This window comes from Hippopotamus amphibius, chromosome 1 (genome assembly GCF_030028045.1).
Source record: "Hippopotamus amphibius kiboko isolate mHipAmp2 chromosome 1, mHipAmp2.hap2, whole genome shotgun sequence".
Classification (NCBI taxonomy): Eukaryota; Metazoa; Chordata; class Mammalia; order Artiodactyla; family Hippopotamidae; genus Hippopotamus; species Hippopotamus amphibius.
The window spans coordinates 113298579-113320126 of NC_080186.1; the positions used below are offsets into that span (position 1 = coordinate 113298579).

Genomic DNA, 21548 nt, shown 5'->3' on the forward strand with positions numbered 1-21548 from the left:
AGTCATAGCAAGTGTTCGTGTATACACCTAGTTCAGTGCCTACCACATAATGGATGCTCACTAACTATTTGTTAAACTTAATTGAACTGAGCTGAATTGAATTGGACTATAGTACCACAGGGGAGTGGGATTTTTGAGTTTGCTCTTTTTAAGTAAGACTGATTTAAAACAAATCTAGAAAAGAAAATTCATTCTTTTTTGTTGTTTTTAAAACATAGTCAAAATTTGGGGTACAGATACCAATATGTTCATCGCCTATAATTTTTAAAGCATTCTGCAGTGACTCATCAAGGTCCCCAAATAGATACTTTTTAAAAAGCCACAGTGGCCTTGGGGAACAAAATTAGGCCTGGCAAATATAAATAGTATTTTCTCTTTGCCGTCAAGAATGTGGGGTCTTGTTGATACACAGAGGAGGATCTTTAAGTATAATTTCAGGAAAGTTACTCCTTTCCTTTGCACATGTAGCAGAATCTCATATGAAGCAAAGATCACCTCATAAATTCCTATAGGATTTCCTAGCATATTGGTTTCATTCTTACTGAAAGTCACGAGTCAAAGACTTCTTGTGTTGTCTTTCAAAAAAAAAAAGCAATGCTGCCTCATTTCCTGACACTTGTTTTCTGACTTCAAAGTGTCCCCTGTCCAAATGGCCAAAGAGCCAGGCTAGAGAGAGGTGCCAGTATTAACAGAGGTGTTCAGTAGAGGAATAGATGATTTTAGCTTCTACTCCTTTCCCTCCACTTCACCATTTTCTTCTTTTGCAGAGGAGTTTGGAATTTAAATTCTCTAAGCCTAGAATCTTCCAGGTCTAAAACTGCACAGCTGTGGTAATAATAAAGTACCTGGTCATTTCTCCAGTCTCCGTCTGCTGTAGATCTGTATCCTGAGAGTGAGTCCAGCATACTTATAAGTACTGCCCCCAAAACTCCTGTGTTATAGAGAAGGCTTTCTTGCCAATGGGTAGCTATTTTAATTACTTCATTTATTCAGTATACCTTTATTGGGCACCTGCTAGGTGTCAGCCTCTGTGGTAAACCCTGTAGATCCAAGACGAATAAATCTTAGTCCCACCCTAAGTAACTCACAGTCTATGTTGGCATCAATAATGTATAGAGTACCTAATTAATAATAATATCATGCTATCATTCTAAAATAACACTAGGACAAAGTGATAATGATGATGGGGGTGATTAGTTCAGCATGGAAGAGAGCTTGGGAAGGCTTCACAGAAAAGGTGGCTTTAAATCCTCAGACTTAAAGGATAAAGGGATTTCATCAGACAAAGAAGCGGTAGTCTGTCATTTCAGGTGTAGGACATAATAAGAACAAAAGCATAAAGGTATGAAAGCTTAGGACACGTTTAGGGAATAGTGAATGGTTGGGCATGGAAGGTACATAGGTTGCATGGTTGGTGGGAGATGGAACCAGACAAGTGAGAGTACTGTGTGGTGCCAAAGGGCACGGATTCTAGAGCTGGGTTTGAATCCCAGCTAAGCCACTTACTAGCTGTTGTGACCTTGGCAATCACATAATCTCTCTATAGCTTGGTGTCTTTATTTTTTAAATAAGGATAATAGCATATATACATATACTACATCTATACGTACACACACACACACACACACACACACTCACGGCTTAAACCAGTTCTCAGAACAAAATAAATACAAGTATTAGTTATTATTAGGCCGTATTATGAAGGGCCTTGAATTTTAATCTGTATATTATTCTGTAAGCAAAGGTTTTTAAGCAGAAGAGGGGAGAGTATACAATAGGATATAATCTGTATTTTAGAAAACTGGTGCCACTTTGAGAGTAGATTGGATAAAGAAGAGACTAGAGGCACAATACAAGTTCTGAGGCAGTTTCAGGAGTATAGATAAGTGCTGCTGTAACATGGTTCTGAGTTAATGTACAATAGTAGCCTTGCCCTCAAAAATTCTGGGTTCCCGACTAGAAATTTCAAACTTGGAATATTAGTCTTAACAAATCTTACAGGTTTAATGCTAAAAAAAACACAATGAGAACCCTGGGGAAGCATACAAATGTGTTCTCCTTCTAGTCTGGATGTTTTTAATGCTCAACTGATGCTTCTATTCTGCACCCAAATATCAGACCAGTTCTTGTGTTCTATTCATGATATCCTTTCATCTAGTTAGATGTCATTAGCAAGATATTCTGTTTTGGAGATGCTTTTTTTTTTCCCTTTGAGTAACCTCAAGTCTATTGGTCAGTTTCCTAGAGGAAGTTCTGGCTTCTGGACTGCACAGCCGAAGCAAGGAAAGCTCTCAAGTTACATCAAGGTCAGCAAGCAGAAGATGAAATGGTGATGGAAAGGTGAGCAGAATGGTGCAGCTTCGCCTCTTCCTCGCTGTAGGCTTTCTCTACTGACCAGAGGGGTGTTGGAGAAGAGCCTTGGGTTTTGTGCTTCTTGTTATAACTTATCTCCAGGTAGCCTGCTGATTCCTGAACTGTTGGCACAGACGCCAAGACTCCAGTGACGAGTTGAGAATAAGTCTGAGCCCATTCCAACCTGCTTTTCTCATGGTTTCTTTATGAAATAAATAAATGTATTCCTTGTATTTGATAGCACAGTCTCTTCAGTTTCTGGTAAATTTTGTTGAGATTTTACTTGAGAAAAGGGTTATCAGAGCTTAAAGGAGTTTTAAAAAGTAAAAATTAGATGCACATACTATAGATTCTCTCTTCTCTTGACCCCTTTTATTTTTCATTAACCACATTCCTGTACAACTCATTTCTGAAAACTCATCATAATTCTGTAAGAACCATCCAAAAATTTTGTCCCTAAATTGCAATTTTCTGTGGTACTGAGAAACCATGTATGACTACAATAAAAATTCATTTTGTGAAAAGATACAAGTGATTCGTTTATGTTTCTTTGGGGTTAATAACTATTTATGGGAATTTATGAGATGAGGCATGAGCTGGCTTTACACCAAACATAGAGAAGGCATTGCCTCCACCCAAAGGATATTTAAAGTATGTCAAGGCAAATAATAAATTCTGGTGTCAATTTCACTTCTCTTGAAAGCCGTGGAAAGTGATAATGTCATTTATGCCAGGAAATTATGGTGTGCTCACATCATATCACAGTCCCTCCCTGGTGCTCAGTAATAATTTTTTAAATCTTTCTTTTATGTTGATAAACATTCTCTAGCATCAGATATCCTAGGCTCAATCTGTGTCACAGTTATGTGGCTTTGGAAATGTTATTAAGTCTCTTTGTGGCTCAGTTTCCTCATCTGTAAAAAGAGAATAATAAAGTACCTTCTCATAGGATCGTAAGGACTAAATGAGATGAGAGAATACATTTAAAGCACTTAGAACATTGTCTGGTACACAGTAAACCACCCAAGGAAATTCGACTAATAATAGTAAATAAGATTGATTCCTGTCGGCAAGTTGGGGATACAAAATCACTACACAACATGTTTGGATTCCTGTCATCCTCCCACTGCATTAATCAGCAGTTCAAGGAGCAGAGGGAAGAGCTGAAGGGTCATCCGATGCATCTCCCTTCTCCCCATTCCTCTCAGCTCTCAGCTGTTGTTTCTTTACCTTACACTCATGCAAAGCCCTAAGGCTTTTGTCCATATGACAGCTAAGAGCTAAGATCTAATAAGTTCTGTTCGATTTTGGTTTTTTATTTTTTTTAATAATGAAAAAAGTAAGGCAGCCTTACTTTTAAGGCTAGGGGAGACAAGTTTTAAATGCAGTGTTTTACAAGTTACATAGTCTTTTCAAATAAACAGAAACCTCCTTCCTCCAAGCAGGATTACCTGTGCTTGCCTTTCTCTTGGCAAGATAACTCTGGAATTAGAATAAGAACAGAGACTTTTCTAATATCATTCTCATTATTCACTTGCTTCCAGTATTCACTTGCTACTCAGCTAACAATATCAATAAGTCTAGGTACTTCCCTGGCAGTTCAGTGGTTAAGACTCCTTGTTTCCATTGCAGGGGGCCCTGGTCAGGGAACTAAGATCTTGCATACCACGTGGGATGCCCCCCGACCCCCCCCCCCCAAAAAAAGGAAAAAAAATTTAAGTCTAAGAAATGAGCCTTACCTTCAGGATGTTTTATGCCAGAAGTTGGCATTTCCTTATTAAGGATCAAAGATTCATATTTTAAGATTTACAGAGCTGATTACATTATTACTGGCCCTTTATTTTTCCCCTTTAAAAACGCCTTTCTTTTTTTTAATCTTTTGGCCACTCCAAGAGGGATGTGGTATATTAGTTCCCTGACCAGGGCCCCCTGCAATGGAAGCACAGAGTGTTAACCACTGAACCACTAGGGAGGTCCCTAAAAACGTCATTTTAATTAAGTCTCATATGCTTTTAATGACCTCTCCTCCAAACATTGAAATGCCCTAGTCAATACCTCTATGTCCCATTTACTCTACAAAAGCCAAGGTGCTGGTTTTTAGTGAAACAACTGTTTGAATAACAGTTTCTGCCCAGTAAATGTGAGGCAATTCACAATCCTTATCTCTGATGGCTCCCTTCTTCCTCTAAGTGGAGTTACTTATAAAATAGTCAATTTAAGAATAAGGCTACCGACAGTTACATCTTATCCATGGTGATGCATTTAGGGAGGTAACCCACCATGAGTACCCCTAGTATCTTATCTCCACCAAAGAAGGAAATTGAGTTATTTGAGTTATTTTTGTGGTTTATGTGTGGGGTAGTGTTAAGCTCACTGAGGAGACAGTGCTATGAAAATGAGAAAAGGAACCCATAAGTTCTTACTCTAGGATTTCTCACTTAAGAACTGGTCTTTGGAAATAGTCCCAATTCATAGACCCCAATTCGGGTGCCACAAAGTTCACCTGGTGGAGAGAAGGAAAGCTTGAAGGACAGGCCAGGGGAGGAGGATGGCTAATGGAAAGAGGGATAAGTAACAGGACAAAGGGAGACAAAGTGAGGGAAGGTAGGGGCAGGATGGTAAGATGAGGCAGTGCAGCAGTGCAGGTAAATGAGAGAGAAAAACCAGAGATTTATGTAACATCTTCAGGAACAAATAGGGAAGGTTCTCCAGCCTACATGCATCTGTTCTGGAATCTGAAAATTACTTAGGAGGGTTTTGATTTTTTAGCAGTCCCTCTGCCTGATGTTCCACAAAGCTCCAGCTCCTGCCTGATACACACACAGGACCCTATTACCTTGCATACAGGATGTACTCAAATATTTGCTGACTAAAGGAAGATGGGGCAAGTCATGAATTACTTCTTTCCCCAAAACCAGAATCTATTTAAACTAAAAGTCCGGGGCTTCCTAGGTGGCGCCGTGGTTAAGAATCTGCCTGCCAATGCAGGGGACAAAGGTTCGATCCCTGCTCCAAGAAGATCCCACATGCCGCGGAGCAACTAAGCCCGTGTGCCACAACTATTGAGCCTGGGCTTTAGAGCCTGTGAGCCACAACTATTGAGGCCATATGCTGCAACTACTGAAGCCCACGCACCTAGAGCCTGTGCTCCGCAACAGGAGAAGCCACGGCAATGAGGAGCCTGCGCACCACAACGAAGCGTAGCCCCCACTCACCGCAACTAAAGAAAGCCTGCGCACAGCAAAAAAAAAGACCCAACACGGCCAATAAAATAAATAAATAAATTTAAAAGAAATAAAAATTTTAAAAAAATAAACTAAAAGTCCAAACCACTCCTATCTGCCTGGTCAGCAAGCCCTCAAAAGATCAAACAGGTTAGTTTTCTCACCAGTATATTGGGACATGTTGCTTCCTTACTTATGAAGATACCCTGGATTTTCTCATTCTTATTAAATCACTTTTTTAATAGGGTGGGAAATGGAGATGGTGGGAAGCGGAGAGAGAGAGAGAGAGAGAGAAAGTGTGTGTGTGTGTGTGTGTGTGTGTGTGTGTGTATGAAACCTAAACAGTAGAGTGGAGTCAGAAAACCTGGATTCTAATCTGTTTAGCCAGTAACTTGCTGTGTAAACTTGGGCAAGTCGGTTGATTTGCCATGCCCTTTTTTCTCATTTTCCAAGTGGGAATAATATTTATTCCATGGATATATACCTCACAAGGTGGCACTAAAGATTTAAAGAAATGATATATGAGAGCATTTTGAAAGGATACATTTCTATATGTCTAAAATACAGGAATTAACTACTATGGTAAATGAAAAGAGGTCATGAGGAATATTATTGGATTAAGGGAAAAGGGGGGCTGGAAAAAGAGAGAAGCCCCCTCCTTCATTTGACAGATACCAGAAAAAGCCAAGACCACTCCACTCCTCAATTTGGCCAACATTTTCTTTTACCTTGAGACATCTCTGAAAAAGGGGTTCTTCCTTCTTCCTGTTCCTCTGTGCCAGGGATTTTTATTCATTTTGAAGTTACTGCATGCCTACCATATGCCAGGCAATGTGTTCATTAGCTCATTATTTAGTAATTAGCCCTAGAGGGCAATACTATATTTTTAAAGGACTTTCATGGGTCATCTCATATATTCCCCTATCTTTCCGTGTTGATGTAAGTGGCAGTCACTATTTAATATGTACAGGAACTGAGGCCCAAAGAAATTCGGTGACTTGACCAAAGGCCACAGAGCAGTGATGAAACCAGTCCCCAAACCTAGGTTTCCTGACTCTCCTCTTCACATTAAATGTGTACTGGGGCAAAAATGAAGTTACTAAGATGTTGGTGTGTAGGCTCTGAGGCAGATCTGGCTTAGGATCCACAGAGCCTTCCCCAGCCAGGGCATCCTCTGGGCACTTACATGGAATTTTTACATGTCAGTGCATCAGGGAGAGATACCAGGTAGTAGGAAGTTTAAGCCTCACCTGGAGCTTATATTTAAAGTCATTTGGTCTAACAGACCAGGGCTTTGGAGACAGAGAATTCTACTCCTGCCAGCACTTACAGTGTGTCTGCAAATCCCTTAGCCACTCCGAATCTCACGTTTCTCTCTGTGCAATGGAGATCATAATATCTACCGCATACTTAGGGCTATTCTCCTGAGCCTCAAATAAGGCCTGAGGCTTTGTAAATTGGAAGAAATGTGTATTAATATTAACTTCTCTTCCACGGAGTCCCCCTGCACATCAGTATCCTCCGAAGCGTAAAACTTTTCCCCAACAGTTGACCTGACCAGACCACTATCTCTACCACCTAGGGAGTGGGAATTCCAGATGCCAGTCCTGGATAACGCGTTCTCCCAGCTCACGCTCCTGTTTTTGTTTTGGGTTCAGGAAGGAGGGGATCTCGATCTAGGTTATCGCCAGTCTTCATAAACCTCCCCGTCTCTCTGTCATCCTCCCCATCCGCCCCTGCCGTCTCTCTCGGCAGGTCGCCCCGGGCTGTCTTTTCCGGCTCCACCTCCCGCTCCGGCCGTCTGTGCGAGTCTGTGTCTCCCTGCCCCTCCAGACGCCGTTCCCCGGCGGGGTTTAGGTCTGTCTTCCTCGCCCTCCGTGAGTCAGAAACAAAGGAGGGGGGTGGGGGGAGCGCACTCTCTCCGGCTCGGCGATTCGCCCTTTATTCTGAACTCGCAACGTCAGCGGGCGGGTTGATGGAGCTGCGGGGCGCGGGCTGGGCCGCCCACAGCGTGCCGGGCCGGGGGAGCGGCCGGGCCGGGCCGGGCCGGGAGTGCGGGCGGCGGGGGCGCGCTCGGGGGCCCGGGCCGCGTGGGCGCCGGGATGGAGGGCGCCGAGGGGCGGGGAGCGGGCGTGCGTGTGTGTGCGAGCGCGAGGGAGGCCGGCCTTTAGTGTAACCGGAGCTACAAAGAGGGGGAGAGTCCGGGAGAGGGAGGGAGCGGCGGCGGCGGCGCCGGGGGCCTCTCCGCACCCTCCCCCTGGGCAGGAGCCCCCTCGAAGCGGCCTCGGCCCCCGACGCGGGGCCGCCCCTCGGCGCCCGCCCGCGCGCCCGGAATGATGAAGAAGAACAATTCCACCAAGAGGGTGAGTGCGCCTGCCCGCCCCGTGCCCGCCCCGTGCCCACCCCGTGCCCGCCGCCGACTCTGTGCCCCGAGACCCCGGCCCCGGCGGGGCCGCGGGCGGCCGGCTTGGGGGCCGGGGACGCCCCGCACCGGCCCCCTCCTTCCGGCCCGGTCGCCGGTCCCCTCCGCCTCGGCCTCGGCGCGCCAGGCCCCACGACGAGGCACCGGCGGGGGCTTTTGTTTGCTTACTCGGGCGGGGGGCTAACTTGGCTGAGTTTCTGCCCGACCCCCGGCCTCCGCTTCCCCAGGCGGCGGGCGGCCGCTGGCGTCGCGCTCTGCAGCGGCGAGGAGACAATGCGAAAGAAAATAAAACGCCGCTGAGCCCGGCGCGGCGCGGAGGGCGGCTGGCGGAGGGCGCGGGGGCCCGGCGGGGACCCCCGGAGGCCGCCCCTCTGCCCCAGCCCGGCCCTCGCCCCTTCCTCTGGCTGCTTCAGTTGTTTATTTGGGAGAAGGGGGAGGGGAGCGAGCGGGGAGCGAGTTCCTTGGGGCGAAAGGCTTTGGAGAAGTGGGGAGTGGACGCGGGGCTCCCTGCCTCCAGCTGCGGCGGGGCGGACGCGGGAAGGAGGGGACCGGGGACCGAGGAGGGCGCGGGGGGACTGGACGGGAGGAGGAGACAGCTGTAACCACCTAACCGTGCGGTTCTCATCTGGCTCGGGGAGGGCAGGGGCCTCAGGATGGAAATCATCAGTCTGCACCGCCCGAGAAGGTCGGCTGGGTCCGGAAATTCTGCGGGAAAGGGATTTTCAGGGAGATTTGGAAAAACCGCTACGTGGTGCTGAAAGGGGACCAGCTCTACGTCTCTGAAAAGGAGGTAGGTGCCCTTTGCCGCTGACTGTCCCTGTTTTCTCATAGTCTCCACGTTGTCTCTCCGCAGGGGTCTTATCTACTTCTCATCTCCCCTTTACCTCACCCCTCATTTCGTTCCAAAAGCTAGTTCGGCGGTCCGGTTGGTCTCTACCCCCATCTTATCTGCAGAGAAGGGTCACCCTTTAGTGAGAAGACCTGAGTTAGAATTAGGAGTTGATTTTGCATCTTATTTAAAGATTTTTCTTTGAAAATACCTTTCTGACAACTATAATAACTGCCTCCCAAGAATGTCTCAAAAGTTCTAAGTGTCCCCTGCTGCCCCCTACCCTATCCTGGCCTCTAGCTGACCGGAGGATTCTTTCTGCTTTGCTGTTGCTGCTGAAACACTGTTCAGCTTATTCTCCACGCCTTCCTGCCCTCCCCCACCCCAACCCAGCTAGCTCCCCTTTCCTGTCTCTCACAGGGACATATGCAAGTCATATCAGCAGCACAGCTGCCCCGAATCACAGAAAGCACACGTACGACCCAGGGTCAGTCTCACATGACCGCAGGTAGAATATCTGCAAGTGGCAGTTATTTCTGTTGAAGCCAGTGCCCCTAACCAACATGTTCTCTGTTCCCCACCCCCACTCTACTTAAAAAAACAGAAGCAAGAAACTCATTCTCCATTCCTTCCTACCCAGCCCCCCTCCCCATTATATCAGAAGGGAGAATGGAGTTACAAACCCTTGCATGTCTCTATGTCTTTGAGTGTACAGTTAAAATGAAAACCACATTCCACATTGGGTCAGAACCTGAGCCCAGATATTGAATCCAGATTCTTCTCTCTTTTATCTCTAATTCTTGGGATCAAAAACACATAGTAATATTGAGAAACTGAAATTGCCCTTCCGTGGGTTAGAAGTCATTCCAGCCCCTACCTCTGCTGCTGTGTCAGCATCGCCTAGGAGACTGTCCTCAGGTCCCCTTGTAGGATGACCCTCCACCCCACCACCCCCAATTTTGTGTTCCCTCGCCCGGGGCTAACTGGGAAGTCCTTCCTGAGTTCTAACCTCTTCTGCTTTCTGCATAGACTATATTTAGGTAAATAAATCCTTTTATGGTATTGAAGCAGACACACGCGCAGTCCTAGAGAAAGTATTCATCTGAACAGAACATCTACCGAGGCAGCTAAGAAAGAATTAAGTTGTGCCAGGGCCAAAGAGATCCCTCTTAAGGGTATTTAAACCTTGCTGTTTACACTAAGCCAAGAACTTGGTGATGGAGTGAGGTGAGAAAACACTTTGACAGGAGAATTTATTTTTAAGGGTCACCTCTACCCAACCCCAAATCCTACCCAAGGTTTTTCCACAACTTGCAGGCTTTCCACGGTTTGTTCTTTTTTTTCCTTTTCTTTCTTTCTTTCTTTTCTTTCTTTCTTTCTTTCTCTTTCTTTCTTTCTTCCTTTCTTTCTCTCTCTCTTTTTTTTTTTTAAGCAAGTGTCAAAGTGTATCTCCTGTCTTCCCTGAACTTCATAATGGCAGGAAACTCTTGTGAGCAATCAGGGAGAACTTCCCACACGTCAGTGGGGAAAAAATGAGATCAGGGGACGGATAGAAGGAATAAGACTTTTTTTTGTTTGTATTTGTCCAAAGAACAGAGTCTGGGGGCAAAAGAGTGTGGTTGACCCTTGTTTGTGGAGGAAGGGGTTCTGAGACAGGGGAAAGGATGGAATGACCTCAGCCTAGGATGTCTGGTGTCCTGTGAGTCAGGAGCATCTGACCAGTCATGGGGCCAACTGCCCATTGCTGAGAAAGGCATAGGAAAAGAGGGAACAAGGCGATTGGTATTACTCTTCTTTGGAGCCAGTTTGCATGCTACAAAGGCCTAAAGGTAAAACTGATCGAGGACTGCAGGCTTTAATCTGTCCACTTCCCCAAAGCTCCAGAGCCAATAGAGTCAAGGTGTTTTGTTTTTTTTTTTAATATAGTGTGATGTTTGTAATTTACACGTTCATGCAAGGAAATTCTTAACTCTTTCCCCTAGAATTTGCACCAGTCTTTTTTTCGCAACTGTCTCCACCAAAGAAATCCTTCTGTATTTGTTGTTAATAATCGTTTTCCTTCTTCTCAGTCAAAAGGCACCTTATGATCCTGGGGCTGACGTATAGGAACAGAAACTCAACCCTGGGGAGACCTCACAGTAGAGGAAATTGAGTTCAGGGCGTCTTTTTTGGCAAGCACGGGAAAAATTCCTTTCTGTGGAATAAGGACAAAGAATCAGGGGAAAGGAAGGGTTGACTCTGGTGGGTGGTAACTGGAAATTGGAAATCTGTGGAAATCAGAGGAGCAAAAACAGTACAGTGGAGAACTAGGGTCTTGGAGTTGCCCGTCTTCCCTGGGCAATGGAATATGCTTGTCTTATTGCTTGCCTTACCCCATCTCCTACCCCTGCCCTGTGAGGGGCTAACCTCTGTCAATGTCTTCTGCTCCCCAGAGCTCCTTATCAGTTGTATCCAAGCCAGAATACCTCCCTTCCCTTCCCTTCCCTTCCCCTAAGGAAGATAGAACAAGTAACTCCCTTCCCCTGGCTACATACACACACCCAGCACTTTCCTCTCCAAGACTTCTGGCCTCTCCTGATAGTCTCAGCTCTGAGGAAGGAGGCGGGGAGGAGTGATGCATCACCCTGCATCCCTGCTCCGGTGTTTCTGGGAATTGTTCTGGGACACCCCTTGCCGGCATCTTGTCCGCATTCAGCCACAATCCTTCAAGGCCTCTGGTCACTTCCTAGCCCAAAGCCAGGGAGCCCAGGGTAGGGGAGAGCCCTGGAGAAGCCATGCTGTATGGAAACAAACAAAGGTGGATATATGAGCAGCCATTCACCTGAACAGGTCTGTGTCAGCCTCCTGGGTCCAGCGTCAAGTCAGAAGGATGGGCAGATACAAGAGCAGAGATGGCCTGGGGGATGGAAGAAAGAACCAGGCAGATAGATGAAGTCACCTCCATACACACAATTCCTATGTCATAGCTTGAGAAGTGGGGAGTCTTTTGTGAAATAATTCCAGTCAGGGAGGGTAGATATCTTCCAAGGAACATATGAGGCTACTTGCGTCTGTTTGTTTAGTTTTAACAAGTGCTGGCAGTTTTCATCTCTCATCCCAGGAAAACGTGAACAGCTTATTCCCCAGGGTCTTCCCATCCCAGGCACAAGTAGCAGAGGGGGAAGGGTCTTCCCATCCCAGGCACAAGTAGCAGAGGGGGAAGGGGTCTTCCCATCCCAGGCACAAGTAGCAGAGGGGGAAGGGGTTTTCTGATCACAGGCTGCTCCGTCTGGGCCAGTGACAAAGTCTTCTGTCCTCTTGCAAGCCAGACCACAGATTCAGAGGGCCAGGGCTACGGGCACACCTTAGGGGACAGGAGGAAAAACCCTGAGAGGTTTAACACAGACCTTGGCAGAAATGTTAGTGGAATTAGCTTTGTGGCATTCATAAAAGGCTGGTTGGGGTTGGAGGATACAAACGGAATTGTCTCTGATTAGACATTCAGCAAGAGAGTTAAGAGCCAAATTCTGGATAGAGCTGCTAAGGGTGGAACCAGGTGCAAGATAGGTTCTATAAGCAGGAAGGGCTCTGTTTAGACATAAGGAGGAACTTCCTGGCAGTAAGGGCTCAAACTGGAATCATGGAAACAGATAGCAGAACACTTTTCCAAGTAGTCTCCAGGGAGTGTATAAATGCATCTTTGCCTAGAGAGCAGTGGATGATTTAAGTGGCTTCTCAAGCCCACAGGAGCTAGGTTGGGTAGTCACGGTACCTTGGAAGGAAGAAGGAGGGATAGGAACTACAGGTGTACTTTTCACCCTGTCTGAACAAACTCAACAAACTGAACACAGGGCTGCTGTTCCTAGGGTGCTGAAGCTCCTGAAAGGAAGGAGAGAAGTCTCTTCATAATAGTATATATTTAAGGAAGGAGCCAGATGGGGGTAAGAAAGCAACAACATAAACATAAAACAGGGAGGCCAGAGACAGCCCTTCATTCCCTCCAGACACCCCTGGTATTGGCCCTGCCTTTACCTCCTCCCTTTGAACAACCAGGGGCCACCCGGGTCTTGCTTCCTTCAGGACGATAGGATTAAGCTGTTAGCCCTCTAACTGTGTCCTTTCAAGGACAAAGTGGGGGTCACAGTGAAGAAAGACGAACTGGGGCTCCAGAAGCAGTAGCTTGACTGAGGGGAGTGGGGACACGGGGTTTACATGGAAACCCACCCGAGGAATCAGGACGTCAGGGCTGCGCGCCCCTGTCAGGCCTCTGCGGGCCTTGGGTGGGACAGCCTTTTCCTCTCCTGTCATCCCTCCCCTCCCAGGCTTCTTCAGGCTCCCAAGACCTGTCTAAACTCACAATTTGGGAGAAGGGACGAAGTGATTTTATCCTCGTCACCTCACCTCCAACCCTCCCGCAGGTAAAAGATGAGAAAAACATTCAAGAGGTGTTTGACCTGAGTGACTATGAGAAGTGTGAAGAGCTCCGGAAATCCAAGAGCAGAAGCAAGAAGAATCATAGCAAGTTCACTCTTGCCCACTCCAGACAGCCCGGGAACACGGTATGCGCCTTCCGCCACCTTGGCCAGTGGACCACTGACCAGCTCAGGGGTGTGGGGGGCAGAGAACACCTTCCCCTTCAGGACCTCTCTCTCAGCTCTCTTGGCTCAGAGGCCCTGAATTACCGCTCTCCTGCCAGCTTTTATTATTTAACCTGAGAATATTGTGGCCATTCCTTCCTTCCAGGCAAGCCAGCGTTTAAACTGTCCAGCCACAAAGATCATCTCTCTCTCTGTATCTCTCTCTCTCTCTCTATCACACACATGCACACACACAGACCCCTACACCTCTTGGGAGACAGCCACTTTTCCATGTACCCTGATGGGTGGTTGAAATTCTGAACCTAATTTCTCTTGTCTGAGGGAACCCAGGGCAGCCATTCCTGTCACCTTCTATTTCTTCAAACATTTAAAGATCTTTACTTTAGTATCTGTCCTTCACCAAACCTCCTCAATCTCCAGTGCCCTATTAATATCCAGTACCCTTCTGAGCTCCTCCTTGGCTATTTCTAAAACATCCTCCGAGCAACGGCATTTTGCAGGAATAGAGGCTGATTTCCTTAAGTTACACATGACTGCAGAAGTAGAATCTCTCTCCTTCCAAGAGCTGGGTCTAAGAGAATGAGATGATAATTTCTCATTTCTTCACTGTCAAGGCCAACTCTGAAACCCTGACTGAAAACAAGAATCTTCTCCTCACAGGCACCCAACCTGATCTTCCTGGCAGTGAGTCCAGAAGAGAAGGAATCATGGATCAACGCCCTCAACTCCGCCATCACCCGAGCCAAGAACCGCATCTTGGATGAGGTCAGAGGGCTCACTGTGGGCAGTGGGCGCTGAGGCAGAGGGAGCAGAATGACTCACTGAGGAGGGAAGAGGATGGTGCGGGCCCCATTTACTCGCTCCCCACCAGCTCTGCTTCTCCCCACCAGCTTCTCCTTCTAGCTGCTCTCTAAGTCTCTGAGTCTGCCAGCTCCTCTTTCCCTGCTTTCTGAAGCGTGGGCCAGCCCTGGGCCAGCTTAAGGAGCCCCTTCATGTCCAGTACATCCCTTGCCCTTGGATTTGCTCAGAAGCAGTTCATGAGGTGGGATTATTTCCCAGTCCAGGCATGTTCAGGCCTCAGCGGAAGCTGGGGTGGGACAGAGAGTCTCTGAATAGCGGCCACGACTCACAGTGCGTCTCTTCAGGTCACCGTTGAGGAGGACAGCTATCTCGCCCACCCCACGCGAGACAGGGCCAAAATCCAGCACTCTCGCCGCCCCCCAACTCGGGGACACCTAATGGCCGTGGTATGTAAGACTCTAAGAAGGTAAAAATTGCCGAAGGGTCAACTCCACGTCAGTTCATCTCAGACGGGACTGTTATCTCAGACAGCCCACCAGAGGCATCTGTGTACCAAGGTCAAAGGCTAGGGAAGTCCCTCCACCCTGTTCCCTTTCTTGATTGCTCCAAACCGAAAGTATTTATTCAGCACCTACTATGAATCTGAAAGTCCTGCCCTCAATAAATGGATCATCCTTCGGGGAGCGTGAGATATACCCACAAGGGAAGTGAAAAATAGAAGAGATGAATACGGTACAAGGCAGTATAAGGTACTGTCTGGTAGCTAGCTCTCCTGACGGGTAACAGCATTACGCACCCAGGAATTTAGAGGAGCAAGGATTTTCTTTCATCTCTCTGAGCTCTGAGTGTCTAGGGAAAGAGGCACTCAGGTATAGTAGAAGGAACATGGGCTTTGGAATCGAACAGAACTGGGTTGGAACCTAGCTTTGCAGTGTCCTCTGAAGCTGCGACCTCCAACTGCATAGCAGGGCCGTAATCATGCCCACGTGAAGGGTCGCTGCGAGGAATGATTCAAACAACGTGTGTATCAGTACATATGAGGTGCTGCATACCCTTGTCACTTTTTTTTTAATTACAGTATTCTGGAAGTGGAACAAGTTTTATTTTAAGACAGGGGTTTCTGAGGTCCGAACAGCAGAGGGGCTTGAGGTGGGTGGCTCAGAAGATGGAAAAGGACAGTTACCCTGCCATGCCAGGCATCCCACGTGTGTCAAACCCAACGGATGCCTAGACCCCACAATATGGAGGAAAAAGACACTTCAGGAAGCTCGTAGTAAAGTGGAAAATACGGGAAAAAGGCAGGAGAAATTACTTTAAATCACAGAAAAATGAAAGAAATAAGAATTAGTATCAAAGGAATAAGAAATAGCAAACGAAGTCAGAGGGCTGTGTCAGGACTGGGGGCTTCTCATTCAGGGAAGGCACGTTGAGGAGGGAAATGACCACAGCTTGCTTCTCTTTCAGGCGGTCAGTCCTGAAATGCCCACTGATGACAATCTACCCCCTTCATTCCCGGCTTCTCCCTCTCCAGGCTTCAACCTCTACCTCGGATGGCATGCTGACCTTGGACCTGATCCAGGAGGAAGACCCTTCCCCTGAGGAACCAACCTCCTGTGCTGAAAGCTTTCGAGTCGACCTGGACAAGTCTGTGGCCCAGCTGGCAGGCAGCCGGCGGAGAGCAGACTCAGACCGTATCCAGCCCTCCTCGGACGGGGCAGGCGGCCTTCCCCGACCTTGGGAGAAGCCGGACAAAGGGGCCACCTACACCCCCCAGGCACCCAAGAAGTTGACCCCCACAGAAAAAGGCCGCTGTGCCTCCCTGGAGGAGATCCTGTCTCAGCGGGACGCTGCCCCAGCCCGCGCGGTCCAGCTGCGGGCCGAGGACTCCCCGAGCCCCATCCCACCCCATCCCGGGCAGCTGTCCCGCATCCAGGACCTGGTAGCAAGGAAACTGGAGAAGACTCAGGAGCTGCTGGCAGAGGTTCAGGGACTGGGAGATGGGAAGCGAAAGGCCAAGGACCCCCCTCGGTCTCCTCCCGATTCTGAGTCGGAGCAGCTGCTGCTGGAGACAGAGCGGCTGCTGGGAGAGGCGTCCTCGAATTGGAGCCAGGCAAAGAGGGTGCTGCAGGAGGTCAGGGAGCTGAGGGACTTGTACAAACAGATGGACCTGCAGACCCCCGACTCCCACTTCAGGCCGACCACCCAGCACAGTCAGTACCGGAAGAGCCTGATGTGAAGGAAGGGGACAGAGTCTGGAATGTGTGGGGGTGGACGTTCTTATCTCCAGGTGTTGCAGGATACAGCTTTTTTATTTACCTCAGTCAAAAAAGAAAACAAAAACACAGTCGAATCCGTTGCTCTTGCTGCTGCTCGACCCTCCTACAGCCCTTATTTCCCCACCCACCTCCTTTCCTTCCTCCCCCCATCTATCTCTTTGAGACCTGAGTTGCGTCAGATTTGGGAAGGAGGTGACCCCTACAGCAGTATTAAGAAGCTTTCACCTGGATGAAGAGAGAGAGGGTAACGAGGGCACAGTGTGACCATGTTACACACCCCACACCTCTGAGGAGTGGTAAGGGATATACGGCTGCTCCCAAGGATGTGTTTGAGCTCCTAAGTTTGGCGGGGGGGGCTTCTCTTGTGTCCCATTCCAAGTTTTCAGTCTGAGGGTGAAATTCCAGCCGCTCAGTTCTGCCTCTGGAGATGTGGGAGCCAGTGCCACCTGTCCACGCACACAGAAGTGAAATTTATCCCAGCCCCCAAGGAGGATTTGTGCAATTACTGCCCACCCCCACTGCCAGACACTGGCTTCTCACACCTAGCAGCCTCTGTTGAGATTGAGATCAAGCTGCCTGGCTTTCTTATATGAGGTGTTTCTTCCCTTCATCTCTCACACCCTTTCCAACACTGATTCAAAGTTAAAACCCTGGATGGATGAGATGGATTTGGTCATTTGGCTAGGGGCACCTAGCACAGGGGAGCCAGGGACCATCAACCCCACAGAAGAACCAAACTAAAAAGGAAACTGATTTGTGATGCAAGCTGGCTAGGATGAAGGGGAAAACCAAATATATGCCCAGGTTCCTCTTTCGGTCAAGCTAGGGTTTCCTGTAGCCTCTTCGATCCTTCCTCAAACCTCGCTTCCAACACTGATCAAGCCCCAGCTTTAGAAAAACATCTTTATGCTCACACCACCACCCTCCTGGCCACCTTTGGGGCTGTGAGGCTCCCCTGCATTCTTGTCTGTGGTAGATACTACTCAGCTCATTTTGATTGCTTCTTTCCTCTGAAGTTTCTAAGATGAAGTTTAATAACAGTGGTAGTGTCCAGAGAAGAGTTGTGAAGGCAAGATATGAATGATTTTGGAAAGAAAGGGATAGATAGCCCTATGAATCAAGTAAATGAAGGGTTAAAACACTTTGATGTACAGTTGACCCTTGAAAAATGCAAGGGTTAATCCACCTGTAACTTACAGTCAGCCCTGCATATCCATTGTTCTGCATCTGAGGATTCAACCAACCACAGACTGTGTAGTATTGTAGTATTTATTGGAAAATATCCGCACATAAGTGAACCTGTGCATTTCAAACTTGTATTGTTCAAGGGTCAACTGTAGACCCCTTGCTAGCCTCTTGATCCTCTTCCCTAGATCTCCTCTCACCTCCAAGAGCCAAAACGTAGAGCTCCCCTAAGGGTGAGATGGAAGAAGAGGAGAAAATGAGGACAAACTGTGTGTACATCCTGATCACAAGGCTGCCCTCATGTGACATTCAGGAAGATGGGGCAGGAGGGAAACAAGGAAAATCCTTTGGGCAAGACACAGACCCTGAATTGGCATTCTTCTGCTCTGACATTACTCCATAACCCACATAAGCAAGATGGGAGAATGTGTCCAAGTTGAACATCTGCAGGGAAGAGAGATTCTCACGCACTGTTCCCTCAACTCACAGTCATGAAGGTTTTCCCTAGATCTATCCTGTAGTTAACTAGATTACATGAATCCTTGAGTGAGGAGAGTACACCAGAGTGCCACCTACATGTCATTCCGAGTCTCCTGGGGTAGCGAACCTGGGTCTCCAGACTTCCTGTCCTCCAAACAAGTTTCACTTACCTAAACTCCAAGCATGGTCAGCAGAGCGGCCCATTGTCACAAATATTGAAAGTCTAGGTTAAAATGATATTTACTTTATGTAAGTCTGCTGCTTTGTATTAATTTTTTTACCAGCCTTTTCCCTTTTCTGTTTCTCTTCCTTGTCGCTCCCACATAATGAAGAAAAAGACAAAAGCAAGGATGACATGTATATCCCAACATGCCAATTACCTGTGGCTCCCAAGGGAGCTAGAGAATGGAGGGAGACACTGGAGAGGAGAAAGATAGGTGAAGGGAAGCATAAAAGAAAGATCAGGGACCCCGGGAGACTACGAGTTGGGCACTGGGCTCCTAAGGGTCTTCAGGCACCAAAACCAGGCCACACGGTGGTAAAATGAGGCCAGCTTTGGAACCAGACAGATCTGGGTTCAAATTCTGACTTTTTAGTTATGAGACCCTCGGCAAGGCACAAGCTTTCTAAGTGTCCGTTTTCTCATCTGCAAAATGGAAGTATAAAGATAATGTATGGAGAATGCCTGCTGACTGGTAAATAGCTGCTGTGGCAGCTGCTGCTATTATTAGTTTGACTCAATGGGCTATTAACAGTAGTTCAGGTCAGAGGAGTAGAGTTTGAATGAGGCTTAGGGGATGGGGTTACTGTCACTGTGTTCTGGTACACGAGCTGATCTAGTCCACAGACTGTGCCCATAAGCCTTTCTTCAAGGAGAGAAAACACCAGGTACTGTGCTAAAGGCTAGAGATAGAAAGAGGGGGGAAAGCTTGATTTCCTGTCTTCAAGAATTTCAGAGCTTAGCACAAAGCCAGGCTTCCTGCTAGAAAAACAGAGCACACGCTGATGGTGGGCTGCTAGTGTGATCTCTGTTAACGAAGAATGAGCACAGGCACTGCGGCTTGGAGGATAATAACGCTGGAACTCCAGCTTTCCCCTCCTCCCAGACCCCTCACTCCAGTTCCTTTACCTGCAGTATTTCCCTTACTTCCTCCCAGTCACGTGTTTTAAGGCAAATGGGTGGATTGAGTAGGAGATGTGGGGCAACATGCTTCCTACACAGATGCCGATAGACATTTTTCAGGATGTATAGTTTTCTTCCTCCTTTCCTCTCTTCCAACATCTCTGCTATTTTCTTTTCTTACACAGATGAACTGGAAAAGGGAGAATCTTTTGGGAGGCCCCGGGCGAGGAAGATGAGGAAATCCAGGACACAGAGTTGAAATGGGGTGAGGGGTAGAGACAGGTGAAGGACTAAATGCCGTTTCCTATTTCAATGACATTTTCCTCTACTTTTCCTGTTCTTCCCCCATTAACTTGTGAAGTAGAGGTTTGGGGAACAGACTGAGGTACAGTCCTGATCTGCCTCCATTAGGAAGAATATCTGAGGTGCTGACCTGGAAAGCTGATGAGTTAATTTGCACGCTATTTCCACAGCATAGCTGTGGGTTGCTTAGGGTGAAAAGAAAAGGAAGGGAAAAAAAAAAAACCCACACAAGTTTCTCTAATTCCCGCTCCAGCCTTCACAAACCTTGCCGTGATGACCCTAGGGAAATAGCTTTGCCTCCTTTCCTGCCCTATCCCAGCCCCTCTGCCAACAGTAAACTCTTCCTCATTCCCCACAAAAAAACAGTCCCAAAGAATCTCTCCCCTTTCTAAACCTTACAGGCAAGGGGACCCAGCCCCATTCTGCAACCCTCGAAGCTCAGCTGCAGCCCCCTCCCCTTCACACTCCCCCCCTTGCTGGGGACGCTCCTTTTTCTGCTTGCTCCCTACCTCCCAGTCTCCCAACAACAGCAGCCAATCCCCAGCCTGCTCTAGAGCCACACCATATATGGAGAGGTTGGAAAGAAACCCGAGTAAATGCGGGAGCGAACACACACACACACACACACACACACACACACACTCTCCCCGTAAGAGTTTTTGAGCGCCTCTCTGCACGTGACCCTGTGTCTGTTGTCTGTGTGTATCACACAAGTCCCACCATTCCCTGCCCCTGGCTCACCCCACCCACAGAATGAGGAACCTGTTTGCTATTCCCTGCCTTTAGTCATGCCCCCTGAGACCATCAATCCAACCAGTTGCCTGTGACCTAGATTCTATGCGCTAATTACAATCCTAAGGAGATCTAACAAACACCCAACTTAGCACAGCTGAGACCCTCGAGGTCGATTAGTATAGCCCAGCTCAGCTCAGGAAATGAGAGATGGAGCCAGAAACTCTTGTATTTGCCTCACCACAACCCCAAACCCAACCCCAGCCTGGGCTTGAAAGCAGGCTTGAGGAGAATGCAGAAATTAGTAAAACCAGTTTAAAAATAAGATCTTGGAGCGTCAACGAGTGTGGAGAGAACTGCGTTAAGGTTGGGGCGCAATTGGAGAATACAGATTCCCAGCTCCTCCTAAGTTACCAGGAGGGAGAGGTTGATGCAGCTACAGAAACGAGGGGCATAGGCGGTTTTCATTGTTGTAAAGACAGGATTGAGAAGAGTAACTCAGAGAAGAGCAGGTAACAGAACTCTTGATATGCAACACAGTCTCCTACTCCTCTTCCCTCCCCCTCTTTGCTTTCTCCTTTGGGCGAGTTGGACTTATCTCCCCTGTCTTTCCTGCTGGTTTGGAATAGCTCTGAAATCACCTCTTTCTTTCAAAAATACTAGACTCAACCTCATTCTTGCTTATCCTCTTCCAGACAGTAAAACCATGGCAGCAAACAGCCCCCTTCTCCTAAGAAACACAGAGAAATCTAAAATAAGGGTAATCAGTTGTGGCTTAACAAAGTGTTGTCAGACATTTTGGGATGATGCCTAAACTATCTTCTAGATGAAGAATGAGAGGAAATGGTCAGAAGTGGTAACAATGGAAAATATGGTCGCTTTTGCAAGTTTTTCCTACCTGGTAGCAAATGCAATACAACAAAAAAAAGATTAAGCAGGGCAATGTGGCTCCTTCCCCATTTTCCTGGGTTCCTCTCTTTAGGTGACAAGACAAGGCAGTGGCATGGTTTCCTGTCCTATATCCTCTGCGTGCAGGCCAGTTGTCCTAACCTCATCCCTGACGCCCGTGGCTCTGTCAAGGTGGGAGAGGGAAGGAGACAGCTAGTGGGATGCTCTACACCCGAGTGAGGAACTGGACTGGGAGCCACTGCAAGAGCAGAACGTTCCTCTTCCCCCAGCCTCTATCCAGCCCCGTTCAGAGGACTGCACCGTGCTAGCACCCTGCCTCCTCCACCGCCCAGGGA

The 21548-nt window shown here is 47.8% G+C and overlaps 2 protein-coding genes across 3 annotated transcripts in view; both read left to right on the forward strand.

Annotated features, from left to right (window-relative positions):
* Positions 1-7350, forward strand: part of VPS45 (vacuolar protein sorting 45 homolog) — a 66689-nt gene extending 59339 nt beyond the window's left edge. Inside the window, exons 15-16 of one of the 2 annotated variants that reach the window (XM_057721898.1) lie at positions 2238-2340; positions 7332-7350. In XM_057721898.1, coding sequence (XP_057577881.1) covers positions 2238-2325 — 88 coding nt within the window. In that variant the 3' untranslated portion in view covers positions 2326-2340; positions 7332-7350. Of the gene's footprint in view, positions 1-2237; positions 2880-7331 lie in introns of those variants that run through there. The other variant, XM_057721889.1, reaches the window with a different exon arrangement.
* Positions 7351-7581: 231 nt separating this feature from the next.
* PLEKHO1 (pleckstrin homology domain containing O1) lies at positions 7582-16555 on the forward strand. The gene is made up of 6 exons (XM_057721913.1): positions 7582-7939; positions 8642-8788; positions 13225-13365; positions 14065-14169; positions 14550-14651; positions 15737-16555. The coding sequence occupies exons 1-6, from the start codon at positions 7910-7912 to the stop codon at positions 16439-16441; spliced, it is 1230 nt and encodes a 409-aa protein (XP_057577896.1). The 5' UTR covers positions 7582-7909; the 3' UTR covers positions 16442-16555.
* The last annotated feature ends 4993 nt before the right edge of the window (positions 16556-21548 follow it).

Excerpts from the sequence above, each read along its gene's own strand:
- PLEKHO1 (XM_057721913.1), top strand. The coding sequence starts at position 7,910 with ATGATGAAGAAGAACAATTCCACCAAGAGG. Across the intron at positions 7,940-8,641 it reads AGAACAATTCCACCAAGAGG|GGGCCTCAGGATGGAAATCA; the intron begins GTGAGTGCGCCT and ends CGGGGAGGGCAG. Across the intron at positions 13,366-14,064 it reads CCAGACAGCCCGGGAACACG|GCACCCAACCTGATCTTCCT; the intron begins GTATGCGCCTTC and ends TTCTCCTCACAG.